The 16751-nt window shown below is 45.6% G+C and overlaps 2 protein-coding genes across 8 annotated transcripts in view; one reads left to right on the forward strand and one right to left on the reverse strand.

Annotated features, from left to right (window-relative positions):
• The window catches only part of FOCAD (focadhesin), a 141871-nt gene extending 132593 nt beyond the window's left edge, over positions 1–9278 (reverse strand). Inside the window, exons 1-3 of one of the 4 annotated variants that reach the window (XM_080987686.1) lie at positions 9137–9278; positions 4363–4452; positions 2932–3006 (exon numbers count right to left, since the gene is read on the reverse strand). In XM_080987686.1, the coding sequence (XP_080843812.1) occupies positions 2932–3006; positions 4363–4419 (132 nt within the window). In that variant the 5' untranslated portion in view covers positions 4420–4452; positions 9137–9278. Of the gene's footprint in view, positions 1–2931; positions 3007–4362; positions 4453–7817; positions 7873–8418; positions 8470–9136 lie in introns of those variants that run through there. The other 3 variants (XM_080987687.1, XM_080987685.1, XM_080987688.1) reach the window with 3 other exon arrangements.
• The window catches only part of MLLT3 (MLLT3 super elongation complex subunit), a 157823-nt gene continuing 149572 nt past the window's right edge, over positions 8501–16751 (forward strand). Inside the window, exons 1-2 of one of the 4 annotated variants that reach the window (XM_080987832.1) lie at positions 8501–8535; positions 10021–10076. The gene's annotated coding sequence lies outside the window, so the exon portion shown is untranslated. Of the gene's footprint in view, positions 8536–9345; positions 9371–10020; positions 10106–16751 lie in introns of those variants that run through there. The other 3 variants (XM_080987831.1, XM_080987833.1, XM_080987837.1) reach the window with 3 other exon arrangements.

Genomic DNA, 16751 nt, shown 5'->3' on the forward strand with positions numbered 1-16751 from the left:
GCTCCGGCAGGAAGGTAAACGGCGTTTCCGTGCGCTGCTCTGGTTCGCCAGAAGCGGCTTAGTCATGCTGGCCACATGACCCGGAAGCTGTACGCCGGCTCCCTTGGCCAATAAAGCGAGATGAGCGCTGCAACCCCTGAGTCGTCCGTGACTGGACCTAATGGTCAGGGGTCCCTTTACCTTTACCTATATATAGGGTGCCTGCATTCTGCATGGACTGGTTGCATACTTCTTACTAATTGTATTTCAGTTCAACAATTACTTTGATAAAATACATATTTTGTTATGTGCAAATGGCTTTAGGCACCTATGAGGTCCATAAATTACCATATAAGCATATATTCAACACAAAAAAATAGCGACCATTTGTTGTTGACAAAGGACTGCTGGACATAGAAAGGGCCCCATTACCTTCAGGAGCTGAGGGCCTCATCAAACCTAAATCCAGCCCTGCATCCATCTCAGGCAGCTGAGAGAAGGCTCCGTTTTGTCTTGTTTTTGTTTAAATTGCTGTTATTTTTTACCTATGTCATTTTAAACTGTGACGTTAATGCTGTATTCTTAGTTTTAGATTTTGATTTATGTGCAAATTGTTTCCCATTTGGTTGTGTATTTTTTTGACGTGGTTTATTTATTGTTTATGACTTTTGTAATGATGTAAATCTTGTTATGCTGTAAGCCGCCTTGAGCATTGTTTTTTAACTGTGGAAAGGCGGCATACAAATAAAAAATGATGATGAATAATGATGGTGATGGTGTTTGGTGTCATGAAAGAGCCGAACCTTGACAGTCAATTTATTGTTCTTGCATTGAAAGCCATTTAGGAGAAGGAAAACTCTTGTTCCCTTCCTCTGCCTTGTGGGCTATCTTCGGGAGAACAAAAGGCTGAGGAGTAAACCCTACGCAAATCTGGAGTAAAGTCCCTAAGACAGTTGGATGGCACCTTGTACACCTCCTTCCGTCAACTCCTGCAACCAAGATGGGCCAAACATCTTGCTCTGCTTTCTTTGGACCCCATCAGTGAGGCTGTGGCGCTCACACAGGGTCCCCGGACGTTTGACGGTCTATTGATCCCTGTGCCACCACTGTGCTTGCTGCCACCACTGCCACCAACCCGTTACTCTCGGGTACACACTGAGTCCAGACAGTTGTTAAAATTAAACCAAATAAACAAGTTTATTTTATAAGCATTAACAAGTTTATGGTTTCTCAGATCATTTTCTTGTCAGTTTCTTAACCTTCATTTCTTTACCGGCCTATACCTTCCTAATACCTTCTGACTGATTATCTCAACTGTCTGACTGACTCCTCTTAACAGATTCTCTCACTCTCTCACATCAGACTAGCCCAACCCACAGACTTATCCTCCCTCTCTCTTCTCTATCTCCAGACTGACTTCTTAACAACTCTAACTCCTCCCCTTGGGTTCCTATAGGTTAGTCATTTTACAATTAGTTAACCCTGTCCTTATGAACCCAGTATGATGTCACACACCTAGGATGGCAAACGCCACAGAGGCCAAGAGGGGGGTCTTGTCATCTGGGCAGCCCAGGACCTCCATGCGCACTGCCCAGGATTAAACCCCAGGGAGGTCACTTCAGTGATGCTAACATAGCGGTTTGACTTCACCCTCGGAGGTGCACTCCATTGTCTCTTTAGACAGATGGATGCCAGCAGCTCCCAGGGAAAGCCGCCTGTGGCATTTAATGCAAAATAACAGAAGATAATGGAGGAAAACCATTCATCTCTTATTTAAAAAAACCCTAATTGAAGGGGTAAAACTCTGCAACAGATGTGAAAGATAAGCTCCACTTGTTTTTCATGAAGAAGAAGAACAACAGCACAAGGAACAACCTGAAAAAATTATCAGCATGCCGAATCTTACACAGCATTTACCATATTTTTCGCTCCATAAGACGCACCTGACCATAAGACGCACCTAGTTTTTAGAGGAGGAAAACAAGAAAAAAAATATTCTGAAGGAAACAGTGGATGTATGATTTTTGTGGTTCATGCTGTGGCCACAGAGATGTGATTTGACGGTGAGTTTGGGGTAGCCCAATGCAAAAATCCTGAGAATCCATGTGGATCCGTGCTTTGTAACCACGTTTTTGACCATTGCAGCCCCACAAAACAGTAGATGCCTGGTTTTTTTGGTGCAGGCTGTAGCCATGGACATGCTATGTGATCTGATGGTGAATTTGGGGTGACCCAATGCAAAAATCCTGAGGATCCATGGGCTTTTACCTCCCCCTCCCAGGCAGCCTCCTTTATCACTAGCGTCCCTTATCTCTCTCCCGATCCCACCGATCAGCTGTTTCCTTTCAACACTCCCTTCCCTCCTGTTTGCCTTAGTGTCTTTTCCTTAGCTGGAACAGTTTTTTGCTCCTCCTTTTCTTCTCATTTCTCTCCTTATTGCTTTAGTCTTCCTGTTTCCCCCCTTTGCAAGTTTGCTGACTTTACCTCCCCCCTCCCAAGCAGCCTCCTTTATCTCTAGCGTCCCTTATCACTCTCCCCGATCGACAAACGATCAGCGGCTTTGTTTCAATACCCACTTCCCTCTTTCAAAAAAAAAGCACGATCTGCTTTTTGCCCCTGGGCAATTCGGCTGCAGGGACCTCGCATTTGCTCCATAAGACACACAGACATTTCCCCTTACTTTTTAGGAAGAAAAAAGTGCATCTTATGGAGCAAAAAATACGGTATATGGCGTGCATAGATCCCACTCTCTCCAGACAGCCTGTCATGATGGCTATGAAGTCTCGTACTGTTAAGTACCTCATTTAAAAAAACACACAAAAAACCTTGCAAAGAATTACCATTCAGCCATAAAGACTTAACATTACCAGGATTGATGCTCAATCATGTAATGCCACAAAGTCAGCTGCCAGGCTGATGCGGGAAAGAGAAGGCGAAAGCAACGAAACAAACCTGGTTAGTGGATTGGCTTATCTTGTTAGACGAAACATTTTCTTTCAGCACAGCAGCGACAAGATGGCCCACCGTCTACGAAGGAAACACAAATTGCCGTGTTATGTTCCTTATCGGGGCCCTGCGGCGGCAACTTGAGAGGTCCTGCTGTGCCAAACGGCTGCAACAGGTAATCAAAGAAATGGACTCCAGGATACCCTTGCAAAGTCAGACAGGGTGGCTAGTGGTCTCACAACCAAGCATCCTCTGCAACTTTGCACATTGCAACCTGCTTCAAGGCGCTTCTAGAAACCAGGCTTGATTACTGTAACTCGCTCTATGTGGGGCTGCCCTTGAAGCTGACCCAGAAACTCCAGCAGGTGCAGAATGCCTGGCGAGGCTCCTTACGGGGTCCTTGCCGTGAGATCACATTCATCCAGTGCTTTACCAACTGCACTGGCTCCCGGTGGAGTACAGGGTCAGGAGCTGGTTTGGACCTTTAAAGCCCTATGTCGCCTAGGATCCACGTCCCTATAGTACCACCTCTCCTGGTATGCCCCGCAGACGACCTTAAGGTCCACAAATGACAACACCTTGGAGGTCCCAAGTCACAAGGTGGTTACATTGGTCTCAACTAGGGCCAGGGCCTTTTCAGTACTGGCCCCAACTTGGTGGAACAGTCTGTCACAAGAGACCAGGGCCCTGCGGGATTTGACATCTTTCCACAGGGCCTGCGAGACGGAGCTGTTCTGCCTGGCCTTTGGCTTGGACTCAGTCTGACCCTTATGTTTCCATCCCCTTATGGTCTTGATTTATCGGCTACTTTTAAAATGAGGCTGCATTTTAAATTGCATTTTAACCTGTATTTTAAATTGGTGTTTTTTTCCTATTATGTTTTTACTGTAATTTTACTGGTGATAGCCGCACTGAGCCTGGCTCTGGCCAGGATGGGTGGGGTATAAATAAAAATTATTATTATTATTATTATTATGGCTCCAAACAACCACTTGGCCTATTTGCTGAATCGGTGCAATCATCGTTGCCTAGTGCTGACTTATGGAAACCAAAGCTAGCAGAGGGACCACAGTTCAGTGAGTCAATCTCTGGCATCTCGCTTTTCAAAAGGCCTCAGGAGCAGGTGCTGAGACAGGAGTTTCCCCCCCAAAGCCTGGGAGATCCTGCCAGTGAGAGTGGATAATATTGGGCTCATCTACTCATCTAACCTGCTGTAAAGGGAGCTCCCTATGTTCCTAAAGCTACAGATGCACAGGAAACAGGTCCACGGTGAAAAAAGGATGCCTTCAGGGTGTAGGAAGTGGGGTCCTCCAAGGATCTGCATGCAGAAAGGTGCTTTTTCACTTATTCATAAAGGAGTGAGGTGGCTGGGTTTGCTGATGGCATCAGATTGTCCAGGTGGGGAAAACAAAAGGGGGAAAGTATGCAGTTTCTTACCTGTGACTGTATAAGGGTGTTAGGGAAATCAAGTCTCTTTCTGATTTCTTCTGACATGGCTCTTTCTTCCACCTGCTACCCATTCAGCTTCTGCAAACAGAGACAATCGAAGGACATCAACAAAGCCTAAGAATCCAAAGTCCAACTGTTAAGCAGATTGTAGTCATCCTAGCATCTTACCCTCCCTATCGTTGCTTTGAAATATCACACACTTTCCTTCCTCCTGTTATTCTCTCTCTCTTTTAAAACAACACAAAACATGCACAATACATATAATCTGATGTCAGCCAAAATAATCAGAAAATCAAACGGTAATGAAAGCCAGTTTTGTACATCTTTCTTCTGAAGGAGCTTTTCCGTTTAGAGGACTGTTGGATAGATGCATTTCAGATACTCATTCTGTTTCCAGGATCCCCAGATCAGGATCCTGCCCTCCTCTTGCATTTGCTCACAAATGTGATTATATGTTGTTGTTGTTTGTTTAGTCGTTTAGTCGTGTCTGACTCTTCGTGACCCCATGGACCAGAGCACGCCAGGCACTCCTGTCTTCCACTGCCTCCTGCAGTTTGGTTAAACTCATGCTGGTAGCTTTGAGAACACTGTCCAGCCATCTCGTCCTCTGTCATCCCCTTCTCCTTGTGCCCTCCATCTTTCCCAACATCAGGGTCTTTTCCAGGGAGTCTTCTCTTCTCATGAGGTGGCCAAAGTATTGGAGCCTCAGCTTCATGATCTGTCCTTCCAGTGAGCACTCAGGGCTGATTTCCTTCAGAATGGAGAGGTTTGATCTTCTTGAAGTCCATGGGACTCTCAAGAATCTCCTCCAGCACCAGAATTCAAAAGCATCAATTCTTCGGCAATCAGCCTTCTTTATGGTCCAGCACTCACTTCCATACATCACTACTGGGGAAACCATAGCTTGAACTATACGGACCTTTGTTGGCAAGGTGATTTCTCTGCTTTTTAAGATGCTGTCTAGGTTTGTCATTGCTTTCCTCCCAAGAAGCAGGCATCTTTTAATTTCGTGGCTGCTGTCACCATCTGCAGTGATCATGGAGCCCAAGAAAGTAAAATCTCTCACTGCCTCCATTTCTTCCCTTTCTATTTGCCAGGAGGTGATGGGCCCAGTGGCCATGATCTTCATTTTTTAAATATTGAGCTTCAGACCATATTTTGTGCTCTCTTCTTTCACCCTCATTAAAAGGTTCTTTAATTCCTCCTCACTTTCTGCCATCAAGGTTGTGTCATCTGCATATCTGAGGTTGTTGATATTTCTTCCGGCAATCTTAATTCCGGTTTGGGATTCATCCAGCCCAGCCTTTTGCATGATGAATTCTGCATAAAAGTTAAATAAGCAGGGAGACAATATACAGCCTTGTCGTACTCCTTTCCCAATTTTGAACCAATCCGTTGTTCCATATCCAGTTCTAACTGTAGCTTCTTGTCCCACATAGAGATTTCTCAGGAGACAGATGAGGTGATCAGACACGCCCATTTCTTTAAGAACTTGCCATAGTTTGCTGTGGTCAACACAGTCCAAGGCTTTTGCATAGTCAATGAAGCAGAAGTAAATGTCTTTCTGGAACTCTCTAGCTTTCTCCATAATCCAGCACATATAATCTCCATAATTTCTCCATAATCCAACGATTATATGCACGGATCCAACTGGAAGCATGATTATTCCCCAGCCCCTTTTATGGACAATTCTCTTTACATCGTTCTCGCGGCTGAAGTCGAGGCTCGGTATTTGGCGACAAGGTGTCAGTACACCAATGGGAGCTCCCATGAACCTCAAACTGACCTGCTTCCCAGTCGGCTGCGATGAGGTTCTCTGGCCACGTACCCCGAAAGCCCCACAAAGGACGTAATGAGAAGCCTCTTGAATGGGGAACTCTAACGAGATCCACATGCTGTAATGAAAACTGGTCAGCATATGGGAAGAGTAACTCATCTAGACATTATAGTTGTAGAAGCTGCACACTTCTATAGTCTAAAGGTAAGCACTTTATTGATCTGGCACCTCTTGCATTTCCCTCCAGGCAATGGCCTGATGTACAGCTTCTGTCCCAGACAAAAGTCAGTTGTCAACGAGACGTTTCCATTACACTTTTGCGCATAGAAAATTGAAAGGCATCAAGGTCCTTGAACGTCTTTGATGGTCCCCAAATACTTGCGAGCGCTACTCCACGATACTCTATGGCAGGGCTAGGAAACCTGTGGCCCTCCAGATGTGGCAGGACTCCAGATGTTTCCATTAGTCCTGGCTAACCATGAAGATGGGCGCTGTAGTCCAGCAACATCTGGGGGGGGCCACAGGTTCCTCATTCTTGCTCTATACCTGAAGGAGCGTCTCCACCCCCCAGCGTTCTGCCCGGACACTGAGGTCCAGCGCCAAGGGCCTTCTGGCGGTTCCCTCACCGCGAGAAGCCAAGTTACAGGGGACCAGGCAGAGGGCCTTCTCGGTGGTGGTGCCTGTCCTGTGGAATGCCCTCCCATCAGATGTCAAGGAAATAAAGAACTATCTGACATTTAGAAGACATCTGAAGGCAGCCCTGTTCAGGGAAGTTTTTAATGTGTGACACTTTAATGTATTTTTAATCTTTGTTGGAAGCCGCCCAGAGTGGCTGGGGAAACCAAGCCAGATGGGCTGGATACAAATAATTAATTACTATTACTATGTCATCATAGGATCCTCGGTTATACAGTTTCTGGTTATGCTTTGTTTATTTATGTAAAAGCCTTTGCAAACAGTTTGAAACGTCTCTGGGCAGCATCTTCAAGACTAAGTACATACTCTGAACGTATGGCTGACTCACACACAGTCATTAAAATGGCTGTACAGTGGTACCTCTGGTTACGTACTTAATTCGTTCCGGAGGTCCGTTATTAACCTGAAACTGTTCTTAACCTGAAGCACCACTTTAGCTAATGGGGCCTCCTGCTGCCGCCGCAGCACGATTTCTGTTCTCATCCTGAAGCAAAGTTCTTAACCAGAGGTACTATTTCTGGGTTAGCAGAGTCTGTAACCTGAAGCGTATGTAATCTGAGGTACCACTGTAGAGAGTTCTCGCTCCAATGATCTGTACATGCAGGGTTCCCTATGGACTTGCTTGAGAAGCAGGGGCCCCGGGCCCAAGAAGTTGGCTCCTCGGGCCCCAAGGCCTGCCACTGTATTCCCAATAAGGTTTCCAAAACTCTAAATCCAACTCTCTCTAAATCAGGGTTTCAAAAACTTGGGTCTCCCTGCATTTTCCCCTAGATGACTTTTGGGACCCTTCCTATGTTTATTTGTTTTTAAATAATAATAATTCAGACATCTTTACTGAAAGTTTAAAAGTACATAATTATACGTAAATAAAAGAGAGAGAAAGAGAAACAGAACCTGTGTAGAAGGGAAAGTAAAGGTAGGGAAGGAACCCCAAAACTGTACCCTTTGCAAAGTTGTTATTGTACTTTACCAGATCTTAACCTATTACAGTATTTGTAAGAATGGATTCCCAACATCACTGAATGTGTCCATGCCAAGTCTGCATTTATATGCAAGTTGTTCATACGTTGCGAGTTTGTAGAAGTCTCCAATCCAATCGCTGAAAGGAGCCGCCGCGTTTTTATTTTTCCAATTCATCAGTATCAAGTCTTTTTGCCGTGGTTTAGGGCGTAAGAAAGTCCACTCGTATTGCCCTTTTGTAAGGTTCCATGTGCTGGGCGAATAATTCAAAAAGATACTGTATGAACTCCCATCATCTCTCGCTAGCAGGGCCAGCGGCCAGGGATGATGGGAGTCCCGAAACAGCTGGAGACTCAAGTTTGGGAGGAAAGTCTGGAGACTGGCCTGCCCCTCTCCCTATTCCGAGGCTGCCCTCCTTGCTCAGTGGTTAGAACCCTGCAAGGATTACCCCGTGGCTAGAACCCACAGACAGAACTCCGAAATTGGCACCCCGCAGTTTAGAACCCTGCAATTAGTGCCCCGCGGTTATTACCCCGTGTTTAGAACCCTGGGGTCAGTGACCTGCGGCGGTTAGAACCCCGCGGCGGCCAACGTTCCAAGGCGCGGCTCACCTGTCAAGCAGCAGCAGCAACTTCGCAGCGTGGCGACTGGCTGGAGCGGCGCAGCCGCAGTAGCGCCCCCCTCTCTCTCCCCGCCCCGCCGCGCGGCCATCGACAAATCAGGGCAAGGTAAGGGCTTCGATGCTGGTTCCGAGATTGCTCGCAGCCGGGGGAGCATGCGCATTAGGCACCAGGGGCTCGAAGGCCGCCCAGAGGGGGAGGGGCGGGAAGAATCGCCTCAGAGAGGAGAGGATACTTTTAATGAAGAATAAATAACAAATATTTACTGCAAACTGTAAACAACTGGAAAAAACACTAGCAGGATTGTAACAACTCTTGTAATGTAACAAGAGCTAAGGATATAATGGAGGGTTTTTTAAAATAAAAATAAAAATGGAGAAGTGGGAAGTCCAAGGATTCGAGGAATCCCTTGTTTGTGATGTTAATTCATATTTGAATGCAAACTTTAATTGTAAAAGCAAATAAAAACCTATATAAATAAAAATAGAATCTTAGAGTTGGAAGGGACTCCTGAGGGTCATCTAGTCCAACCCCCCACAATGCAGGAATCTCAGCTCAAGCATCCCTGGCTCATCTTAAAAGCCTCCAAGGAAGGAGAGGCCACCACCTCTTGAGGGAGACCTTTCCACTGGCAAACATCTCTTTCCCTTCCTGATGTTTAGTTGGAATCTCCTTCCTTGTAACTTGAAACCATGGGTTCGAGTCCTACCCTCCAGAGCAGAAGAAGACAACATTGCTCCCTCTTCCGTGTGACATCCCTTCAGATATTTGAAGATGGCTCTCCTATCTCCTCTCAGACTCCTCTTTCCGGGCTAAACATACCCAGCTCCTTCAACCGTTCTTCATCAGGCTTGGTTTCCATAGTAACATAGTAGAACATCACACACATATACACACACACACCTATTTCTGTTCCTGTGTTTGAAAGCCAGTGTCCTCAAAGGTCTAGCCAGGTCATCAGTTAAGATTTGCTGTTTTAAAATTACGAATTCAAAGCAAGAAGTAGCTTTTCTTTCTTTTCCGGTTTCATTCTGGCTGGGGATTGGTTTCCAGGTCTAATTCAAAGGGCCGTTGTCAACCTATAAAGCCTTACGTGGCTCAGGACCTCAATGCCTTAAGAGCCGCCTCTCCCCAAAGAAGACCAACCCGAACCCTGAACTTGTCCTCGGAGGACCTTCTCTATGTCCCCCTACCCCAGAGAGGTTTGGAGAGTGGCAGCAAGAGAGCAGGGCCTTTTCTGTGGTGGCTCCCCAATGGGGAAACGCTCTCCCCAGAGAGGCTCGCCTCTAGGCTTTAGGCGCCAGGCAAAAACATTCCCCTTTACCCAGGCCTATGGCTATTAAATAATCTATGGGCTGTAAAAGTGTGGGGAAAACGACTATTATTATGACAACTATTTTATTATTAGGCTGTTTGGCAGCTTTTTACTATGTTTTTTATCACTGATGTTCTGTAATGTATTTTTAATGTAGTATACCGCCCTGGGAGCTTTTGATAAAGGGTGGTATACAAATGGAATTAGTAATAACAACAATTCACACATGATCATGATAATAATAATAATAAAGGGTTGTTATTGTTCCTATTTTGCAGGTGGAATAGAAAAAACTGCAGCTTTCCCAAGCTTCCATCTGCTCACCATCGATCACAGGATATAACGCTCAACTGGAATATTGTTGTGAGTTTGGGGCATGGGTAGGCAAACTAAGGCCCAGGGGCCGGATCCGGCCCAATTGCCTTCTAAATCCGGCCTGCGGACGCCCCAGGAATCAGCGTGTTTTTACATGAGTAGAATGTGTCCTTTTATTTAAAATGCATCTCTGGGTTATTTGTGGGGTCTGCCTGGTGTTTTTACATGAGTAGAATGTGTGCTTTTATTTAAAAGGCATCTCTGGGTTATTTGTGGGGCATAGGAATTCATTCTCCCCCCCAAAAAAAAAAAATATAGTCCGGCCCCCCACAGTGGACTGGTGAAAATGTTTGCTGGTTTGGGGGTTTGGACAGGGAAGGGTAAAATAACGCTAGAATGGCGGCTTAACAGTTGGTCAGAAATAGGCGAAGCATCCTGGACTGTTCAGAACAGGAGCAAACCTCCTCTTCCCCGCTCCCTAGTGCTGTCTAGGTCTGAGGGGAAAAAGGAACAAAGGAAAATTGCAGTTTGAGTTGGTTAGAGTTGAGCTAAGTTTTGCACCCTGCTGGCTCCTGGGGACTCATTTTAATTTTGTCCTCATCCTCTTCCCTGACGAGTTCTGCAAAGGCAACACACCTTGGGGAAAGCTGTCAGGCAGTGCCATCTCTGTTTGGGGAAGCTTTTAATGTTTAATGCATTCCTGTACAGTGGTACCTCAGGTTACATACGCTTCAGGTTACATACGCTTCAGGTTACACACTCCGCTAACCCAGAAATAGTGCTTCAGGTTAAGAACTTTGCTTCAGGATAAGAACAGAAATTGGGCTCTGGCGGCGCGGCAGCAGCAGGAGGCCCCATTAGCTAAAGTAGTGCTTCAGGTTAAGAACAGTTTCAGGTTAAGTACGGGCCTCTGGAACGAATTAAGTACTTAACCCGAGGTACCACTGTATTTTAATATTTTTTGGGAAGCCGCCCAGAGTGGCTGGGGAAGCCCAGCCAGATGGGCGGGGTACAGTCATACCTCGGGTTAAATGTGCTTCAGGTTGAGCATTTTCAAGTTACGCTCCGCGGTGACCCGGAAGTAACGGAGCGCGTTGCTTCCGGGTTTCGCCGCTCGTGCATGCGCAGACGCTCAAAATGACATCACATGCATATGCAGAAGCGGCAAAACTCGGCATGCGCAGACGCCCCGTCGCATCTTACGTTCCATTCAGGATGCGAACGGGGCTCTGGAATGGATCCTGTTCGCATCCAGAGGTACCACTGTATAAATAAGATATTATTATTATTATTATTATTATTATTATTATTATTATTATCCTTCCCCTCTAAGTAAGAAGAGAGGAAGCTGGGGGCTGGCAGAGCACAGGCTGGAATTTTGGGGGCAGTACCCCATTTGCTCTGCTGATTTTTGGGGTTCTGTTAAAAAACGAGTGTCTCTTTTGGGGGATCAAATGTGGGAGAAGCGGATTATAACAGGAAACTTGTGTAGCGTGGTTTTGAAAAGTGTAAGCTGGTTGTTAAAATTGCAACTTAGGCATGACCTCACTAGGTGGTCTTAGGAAAAAAGCACCTCCTCCTCAGTTTCAAATTGCCACTTGTAATTTGGGAGGTAATAGTACATCCCACCTCGCGGGATTGCTACTGAAATAATGTGTGAAGTACTTTGCATGCCTGAAATATGCTACAAAAATGGCAAGCAATAATAGTACTGCAAGGCACACAAAATATTGTGTGTTATTTGTTAAAAAAAAATAGTCTACACAACCTGCCAAGTGATTCTGTGGCGGTGGCTTCCAGTAGGAACAACAACAGTGCAATAAAATAAAATGATCCCCACAGAACATTCACATCAAATCCCAGTTATTTACAACATAGTATAATCAGTACAGATTATTACGAGTCCATGCATAACTGCAGAGGTTTGTGACCATACACTTCACTGCTGCATAGCCTAGACTTGGGAAATAAAGAACTCCTACCCAGCAGAGAGCAAGTATCGGCTGTTCTTTATGAATGCTATTTCTTCATAATTGCTCTCAGCACATTGCCACTGAAATATACTCAGAGTCGCAAAGTGATTTCATGCTCTTTATTCAGCTCATAGTGGTGAGGAGGAATGAATGAAAGTCCCCTCAAAGTATCTGCTTTATATACATTATTTACACAATGGGCTGCACATGATTGGCTAATTCCGGAATTCTACTGTAAGCCAATCAGGTTGTGGATTCACTTCTATCTGGAGCATGATTGGGTGGTTCCTGCCAACCAATCATACTGCTGCATTGTTCTAGGACCAATCAGACTGCTGCAATTTGGATCCTATTGTTCTAGGACCAATCAGACTGCTGCAGTTTGGATCCTATTCAACTCAGTACATAACAGCCACCTTTCGAATGTCTGAAAGGAGTACATCAAGTGTCATTCTGGATCACTACCCCACATAAAACCCCAAGGAGGATGAGAGGGAGGACTCGGAAGTGGTGCAATGGGCAGTTTTGTGAAGGAAAAACAGAGCTTACATTCATGAATGCGTTTATAGAAGAAAACTATTCACTCAGCTGAAGGTGCCTGCTTGTAACCTGTCTCTAACTTTTCTAACATAGTTTCCAGTCCAGTGATGGGAAATATATAAGTCTGATATTTTGGATTAAGTGGTATAAATGTTGCAAAATAAAAATGAACGAATGCAGAGCAAATTCATGAATGAATGAATGGCGTTTATGATATATAACGATGCTGATAGGAGACTTTGAAAAGGGGCTGCCAGTCAGAGAAAGACAAAACCAAGCTAGATAGGTAGACCTATAGTCTGACTCAATGTAGTAAGGAAGCTTTGTGTGTTCGTATTCCCTGAAATATCGCTTGATGTAAAATTGTAGTTGACAAAATAATCCGTGAGCATGAATAGGAGTGACATAGTTTAGAATTTATTATAGGAATCAGTCAAAGTAAACCTTTCCACTTAAACAAATATTTATTTTAAAGCTCTAAATCCAGGCACTAAAATGTAAATCGACCAAAAGAGCTTTCATTATTACTATGATTAAGGGTAATTTAAAACACAGTAAACTTTTAGGTGCAGCCATTTTTAACCTAAACTGCAGTCGGCTGTATAAGACTGAAATCTACACAAGCAGTGGCCTTCATGCGGACAGCTGGCAGAAACCGTTGCACACATTACATATCATTAGGGGATGAAAAAGCTTTTATAGAAACCTATAACTAAGTCCCCTCTCCGCACTGCAGTATCACTGCTGGGAAGGCTAGAGTGTCACTAAAGTCATTATTTGCTAGGAAAGAAGATGTGTTTTCCTCTTTCTGTTAGGAAAATCATCCATGGAGAGTTTAGAGAAGAAGCTCTTTACTTGGACCACGGTGTCCTTACACTCACACACATAGAGCACTATTTCCCCAAATACAGTCACATTTGTTGTTGTTGTTGTTTAGTCGTTTAGTCGTGTCCGACTCTTCGTGACCCCATGGACCAGAGCACGCCAGGCACTCCTGTCTTCCACTGCCTCCCGCAGTTTGGTCAAACTCATGCTGGTAGCTTCGAGAACACTGTCCAACCATCTCGTCCTCTGTCGTCCCCTTCTCCTTGTGCCCTTGACATCTCTCCTCAGGGCCTGCAAGACAGAGCTGTTCGGCCTGGCCTTTGGTTTGGACTCAGTCTGACCTTATGTTTCCCTCCCCTTATGGTCTTATTGGCTACTTATAAAATGAGGCTGCATTTAAAATTGCATTTTAACCTGTATTTTAAATTGGTGTCCCCGTCCCCCCCCATTTTATGTTTTTACTGTAATTTTACTGGTGATAGCCACACTGAGCCTGGCTCTGGCCGGGAAGGGTGGGGTATAAATAAAAATTATTATTATTATTATTATTATTATTATTATTATTATTATTATTATGGCCCCAAACAACCTCTTGGCCTATTTGCAGTCATCGTTGCCTGGTGCGGACTTATGGAAACCAAAGCAGGCGGAGGGACCACAGTTCAGTGGGTCAGTCTCTGGCATCTCGCTTTTCAAAAGGCCTCAGGAGCAGGTGCTGAGACAGGAGTTTCCCCCCCAAAGCTTGGGAGATCCTGCCAGTGAGAGTGGATAATCTTGGGCTACCCAGACTACTCATCTAACCTGCTGTAAAGGGAGCTCCCTATGTTCCTAAAAGGGGCGCAGGTGGCGCTGTGGGTTAAACCACAGAGCCTAGGACTTGCCGATCAGAAGGTCGGCGGTTCGAATCCCCGCGACGGGGTGAGCTCCCGTTGTTTGGTCCCTGCTCCTGCCAACCTAGCAGTTTGAAAGCATGTCAAAGTACAAGTAGATAAATAGGTACCACTCCAGCAGGAAGGTAAACAGTGTTTCTGTGCGCTGCTCTGGTTCGCCAGAAGCGGCTTAGTCATGCTGGCCACATGACCCGGAAGCTGTACGCCGGCTCCCTCGGCCAATAAAGCGAGATGAGCGCCACAACCCCAGAGTCGGTCACGACGGTCAGGGGTCCCTTTATGTTCCTAAAGCTACAGATGCAAAGAAAACTGGTCCACAGTGAATCAACAAGTGAAAAAAGGATGCCTTCAGGGTGTAGGAAGTGGGGTCCTCCAAGGATCTGCATGCAGAAAGGTGCTTTTTCACTTATTCATAAAGGAGTGAGGTGGCTGGGTTTGCTGATGGCATCAGATTGTCCAGGTGGGGAAAACAAAAGGGGGAAAGTATGCAGTTTCTTACCTGTGACTGTATAAGGGTGTTAGGGAAATCAAGTCTCTTTCTGATTTCTTCTGACATGGCTCTTTCTTCCACCTGCTACCCATTCAGCTTCTGTAAACAGAGACAATCGAAGCACATCAACAAAGGCTAAGAATCCAAAGTCCAACTGTTAAGCAGATTGTAGTCATCCTAGCGCCTTACCTTCCCCATCGTTGCTTTGAAATATCACACACTTTCCTTCCTCCTGTTATTCTCTCTCTCTTTTAAAACGACACAAAACAAAACAAAACATGCACAATACAGATAATCTGATGCCAGCCAAAATAATCAGAAAATCCAACGGTAACGAAAGCCGGTTTTGTACATCATTCTTCTGAAGGAGCTTTTCTGAGATGACTGTTGGATGGATGCATTTCAGATACTCATTCTGTTTCCAGGATCCCCAGATCAGGATCCTCCCCTCTCTTGCATTTGCTCACAAATACGACTACATGTTCTTGTTGTTTAGTCGTTTAGTCATGTCCAACTCTTCGTGACCCCATGGACCAGAGCACGCCAGGCACTTCTGTCTTCTACTGCCTCCCGCAGTTTGGTCAAACTCATGCTGGTAGCTTAGAGAACACTGTCCAGCCATCTCGTCCTCTGTCGTCCCCTTCTCCTTGTGCCCTCCATCTTTCCCAGCATCAGGGGCTTTTCCAGGGAGTCTTCTCTTCTCATGAGGTGGCCAAAGTAGTGGAGCCTCAGCTTCACGATCTGTCCTTCCAGTGAGCACTCAGGGCTGATTTCCTTAAGAATGGATAAGCTTGATCTTCTTGCAGTCCACGGGACTCTCAAGAGTCCTCCAGCACCAGAATTCAAAAGCATCAGTTCTTCGGCGATCAGCCTTCTTTATGGTCCAGCTCTCACTTCCATACATCACTACTGGGAAAACCATAGCTTGAACTAAACAGACCCTTGTCTGCAAGGTGATGTCTCTGCTTTTTAAGATGCTGTCTAGGTTTGTCATTGCTTTCTCCCAAGAAGCAGGCATCTTTTAATTTCGTGGCTACTGTCACCATCTGCAGTGATCATGGAGCCCAAGAAAGTAAAATCTCTCACTGCCTCCATTTCTTCCCCTTCTATTTGTCAGGAGGTGATGGGACCAGTGGCCATGATCTTCATTTTTTTGATGTTGAGGATTATACACACAATCACATGGGTCCAATTGCATGGACTTTCTCAGTGTGAAATTGCCACCCACCCACCACCAGGGGGGAAATAGAATCGCAACTGCTCAATTCGCGCAGCAGCAGAGGATTGCAAGTCAACCTCATGCTGTGGGCTGGGTATGAAAAAAAAGTCTGGAGAGAAAGGCATAGCAGTGGACTCCAGCTTTCCTAAGGGTACAACTAGAATCTTAGAATTGCAGAGTTGGAAGGGACCGGAGGATCAGTCCAACCCTCCACAAGGCAGGAATATGCAGCAGATCAAACCTGCAACCTTGGCGTTGTCAGCACCATGCTGTAACCAACGGAGCTATCCAGGCTCAACTGAACCTGGGTTCTCCTGAATCTCTGGAGGTCAGATGGGCAGGAGAAACAGCCTAATCCCTTATGCCAGAGGATCCTTATACCTGAAGGAGCGTCTCCACCCCCATCGTTCTGCCCGGACACTGAGGTCCAGCGCCAAGGGCATTCTGGCGGTTCCCTCACTGCGAGAAGCCAAGTTACAGGGAACCAGGCAGAGGGCCTTCTCGGTGGTGGTGCCCGCCCTGTGGAACGCCCTCCCATCAGATGTCAAAGAGAAGAACAACTACCAGACTTTTAAAAGGCAGCCCTGTTTAGGGAAGCTTTTAATGTTTAACAGACCACTGTATTTTAATACTTTGTTGGAAGCCACCCAGGGTGGCTGGGAAGACCCAGCTAGATGGGCAGGGTATAAATATTAAATTATTATTATTATGTTGTTGTTGTTGTTGTTGTTGTTGTTGTTGTTGTTGTTGTTGTTGT

The sequence above is a fragment of the Podarcis pityusensis genome (genome assembly GCF_964106645.2).
Source record: "Podarcis pityusensis genome assembly, chromosome: 17".
In the NCBI taxonomy this organism is placed as follows: domain Eukaryota; kingdom Metazoa; phylum Chordata; class Lepidosauria; order Squamata; family Lacertidae; genus Podarcis; species Podarcis pityusensis.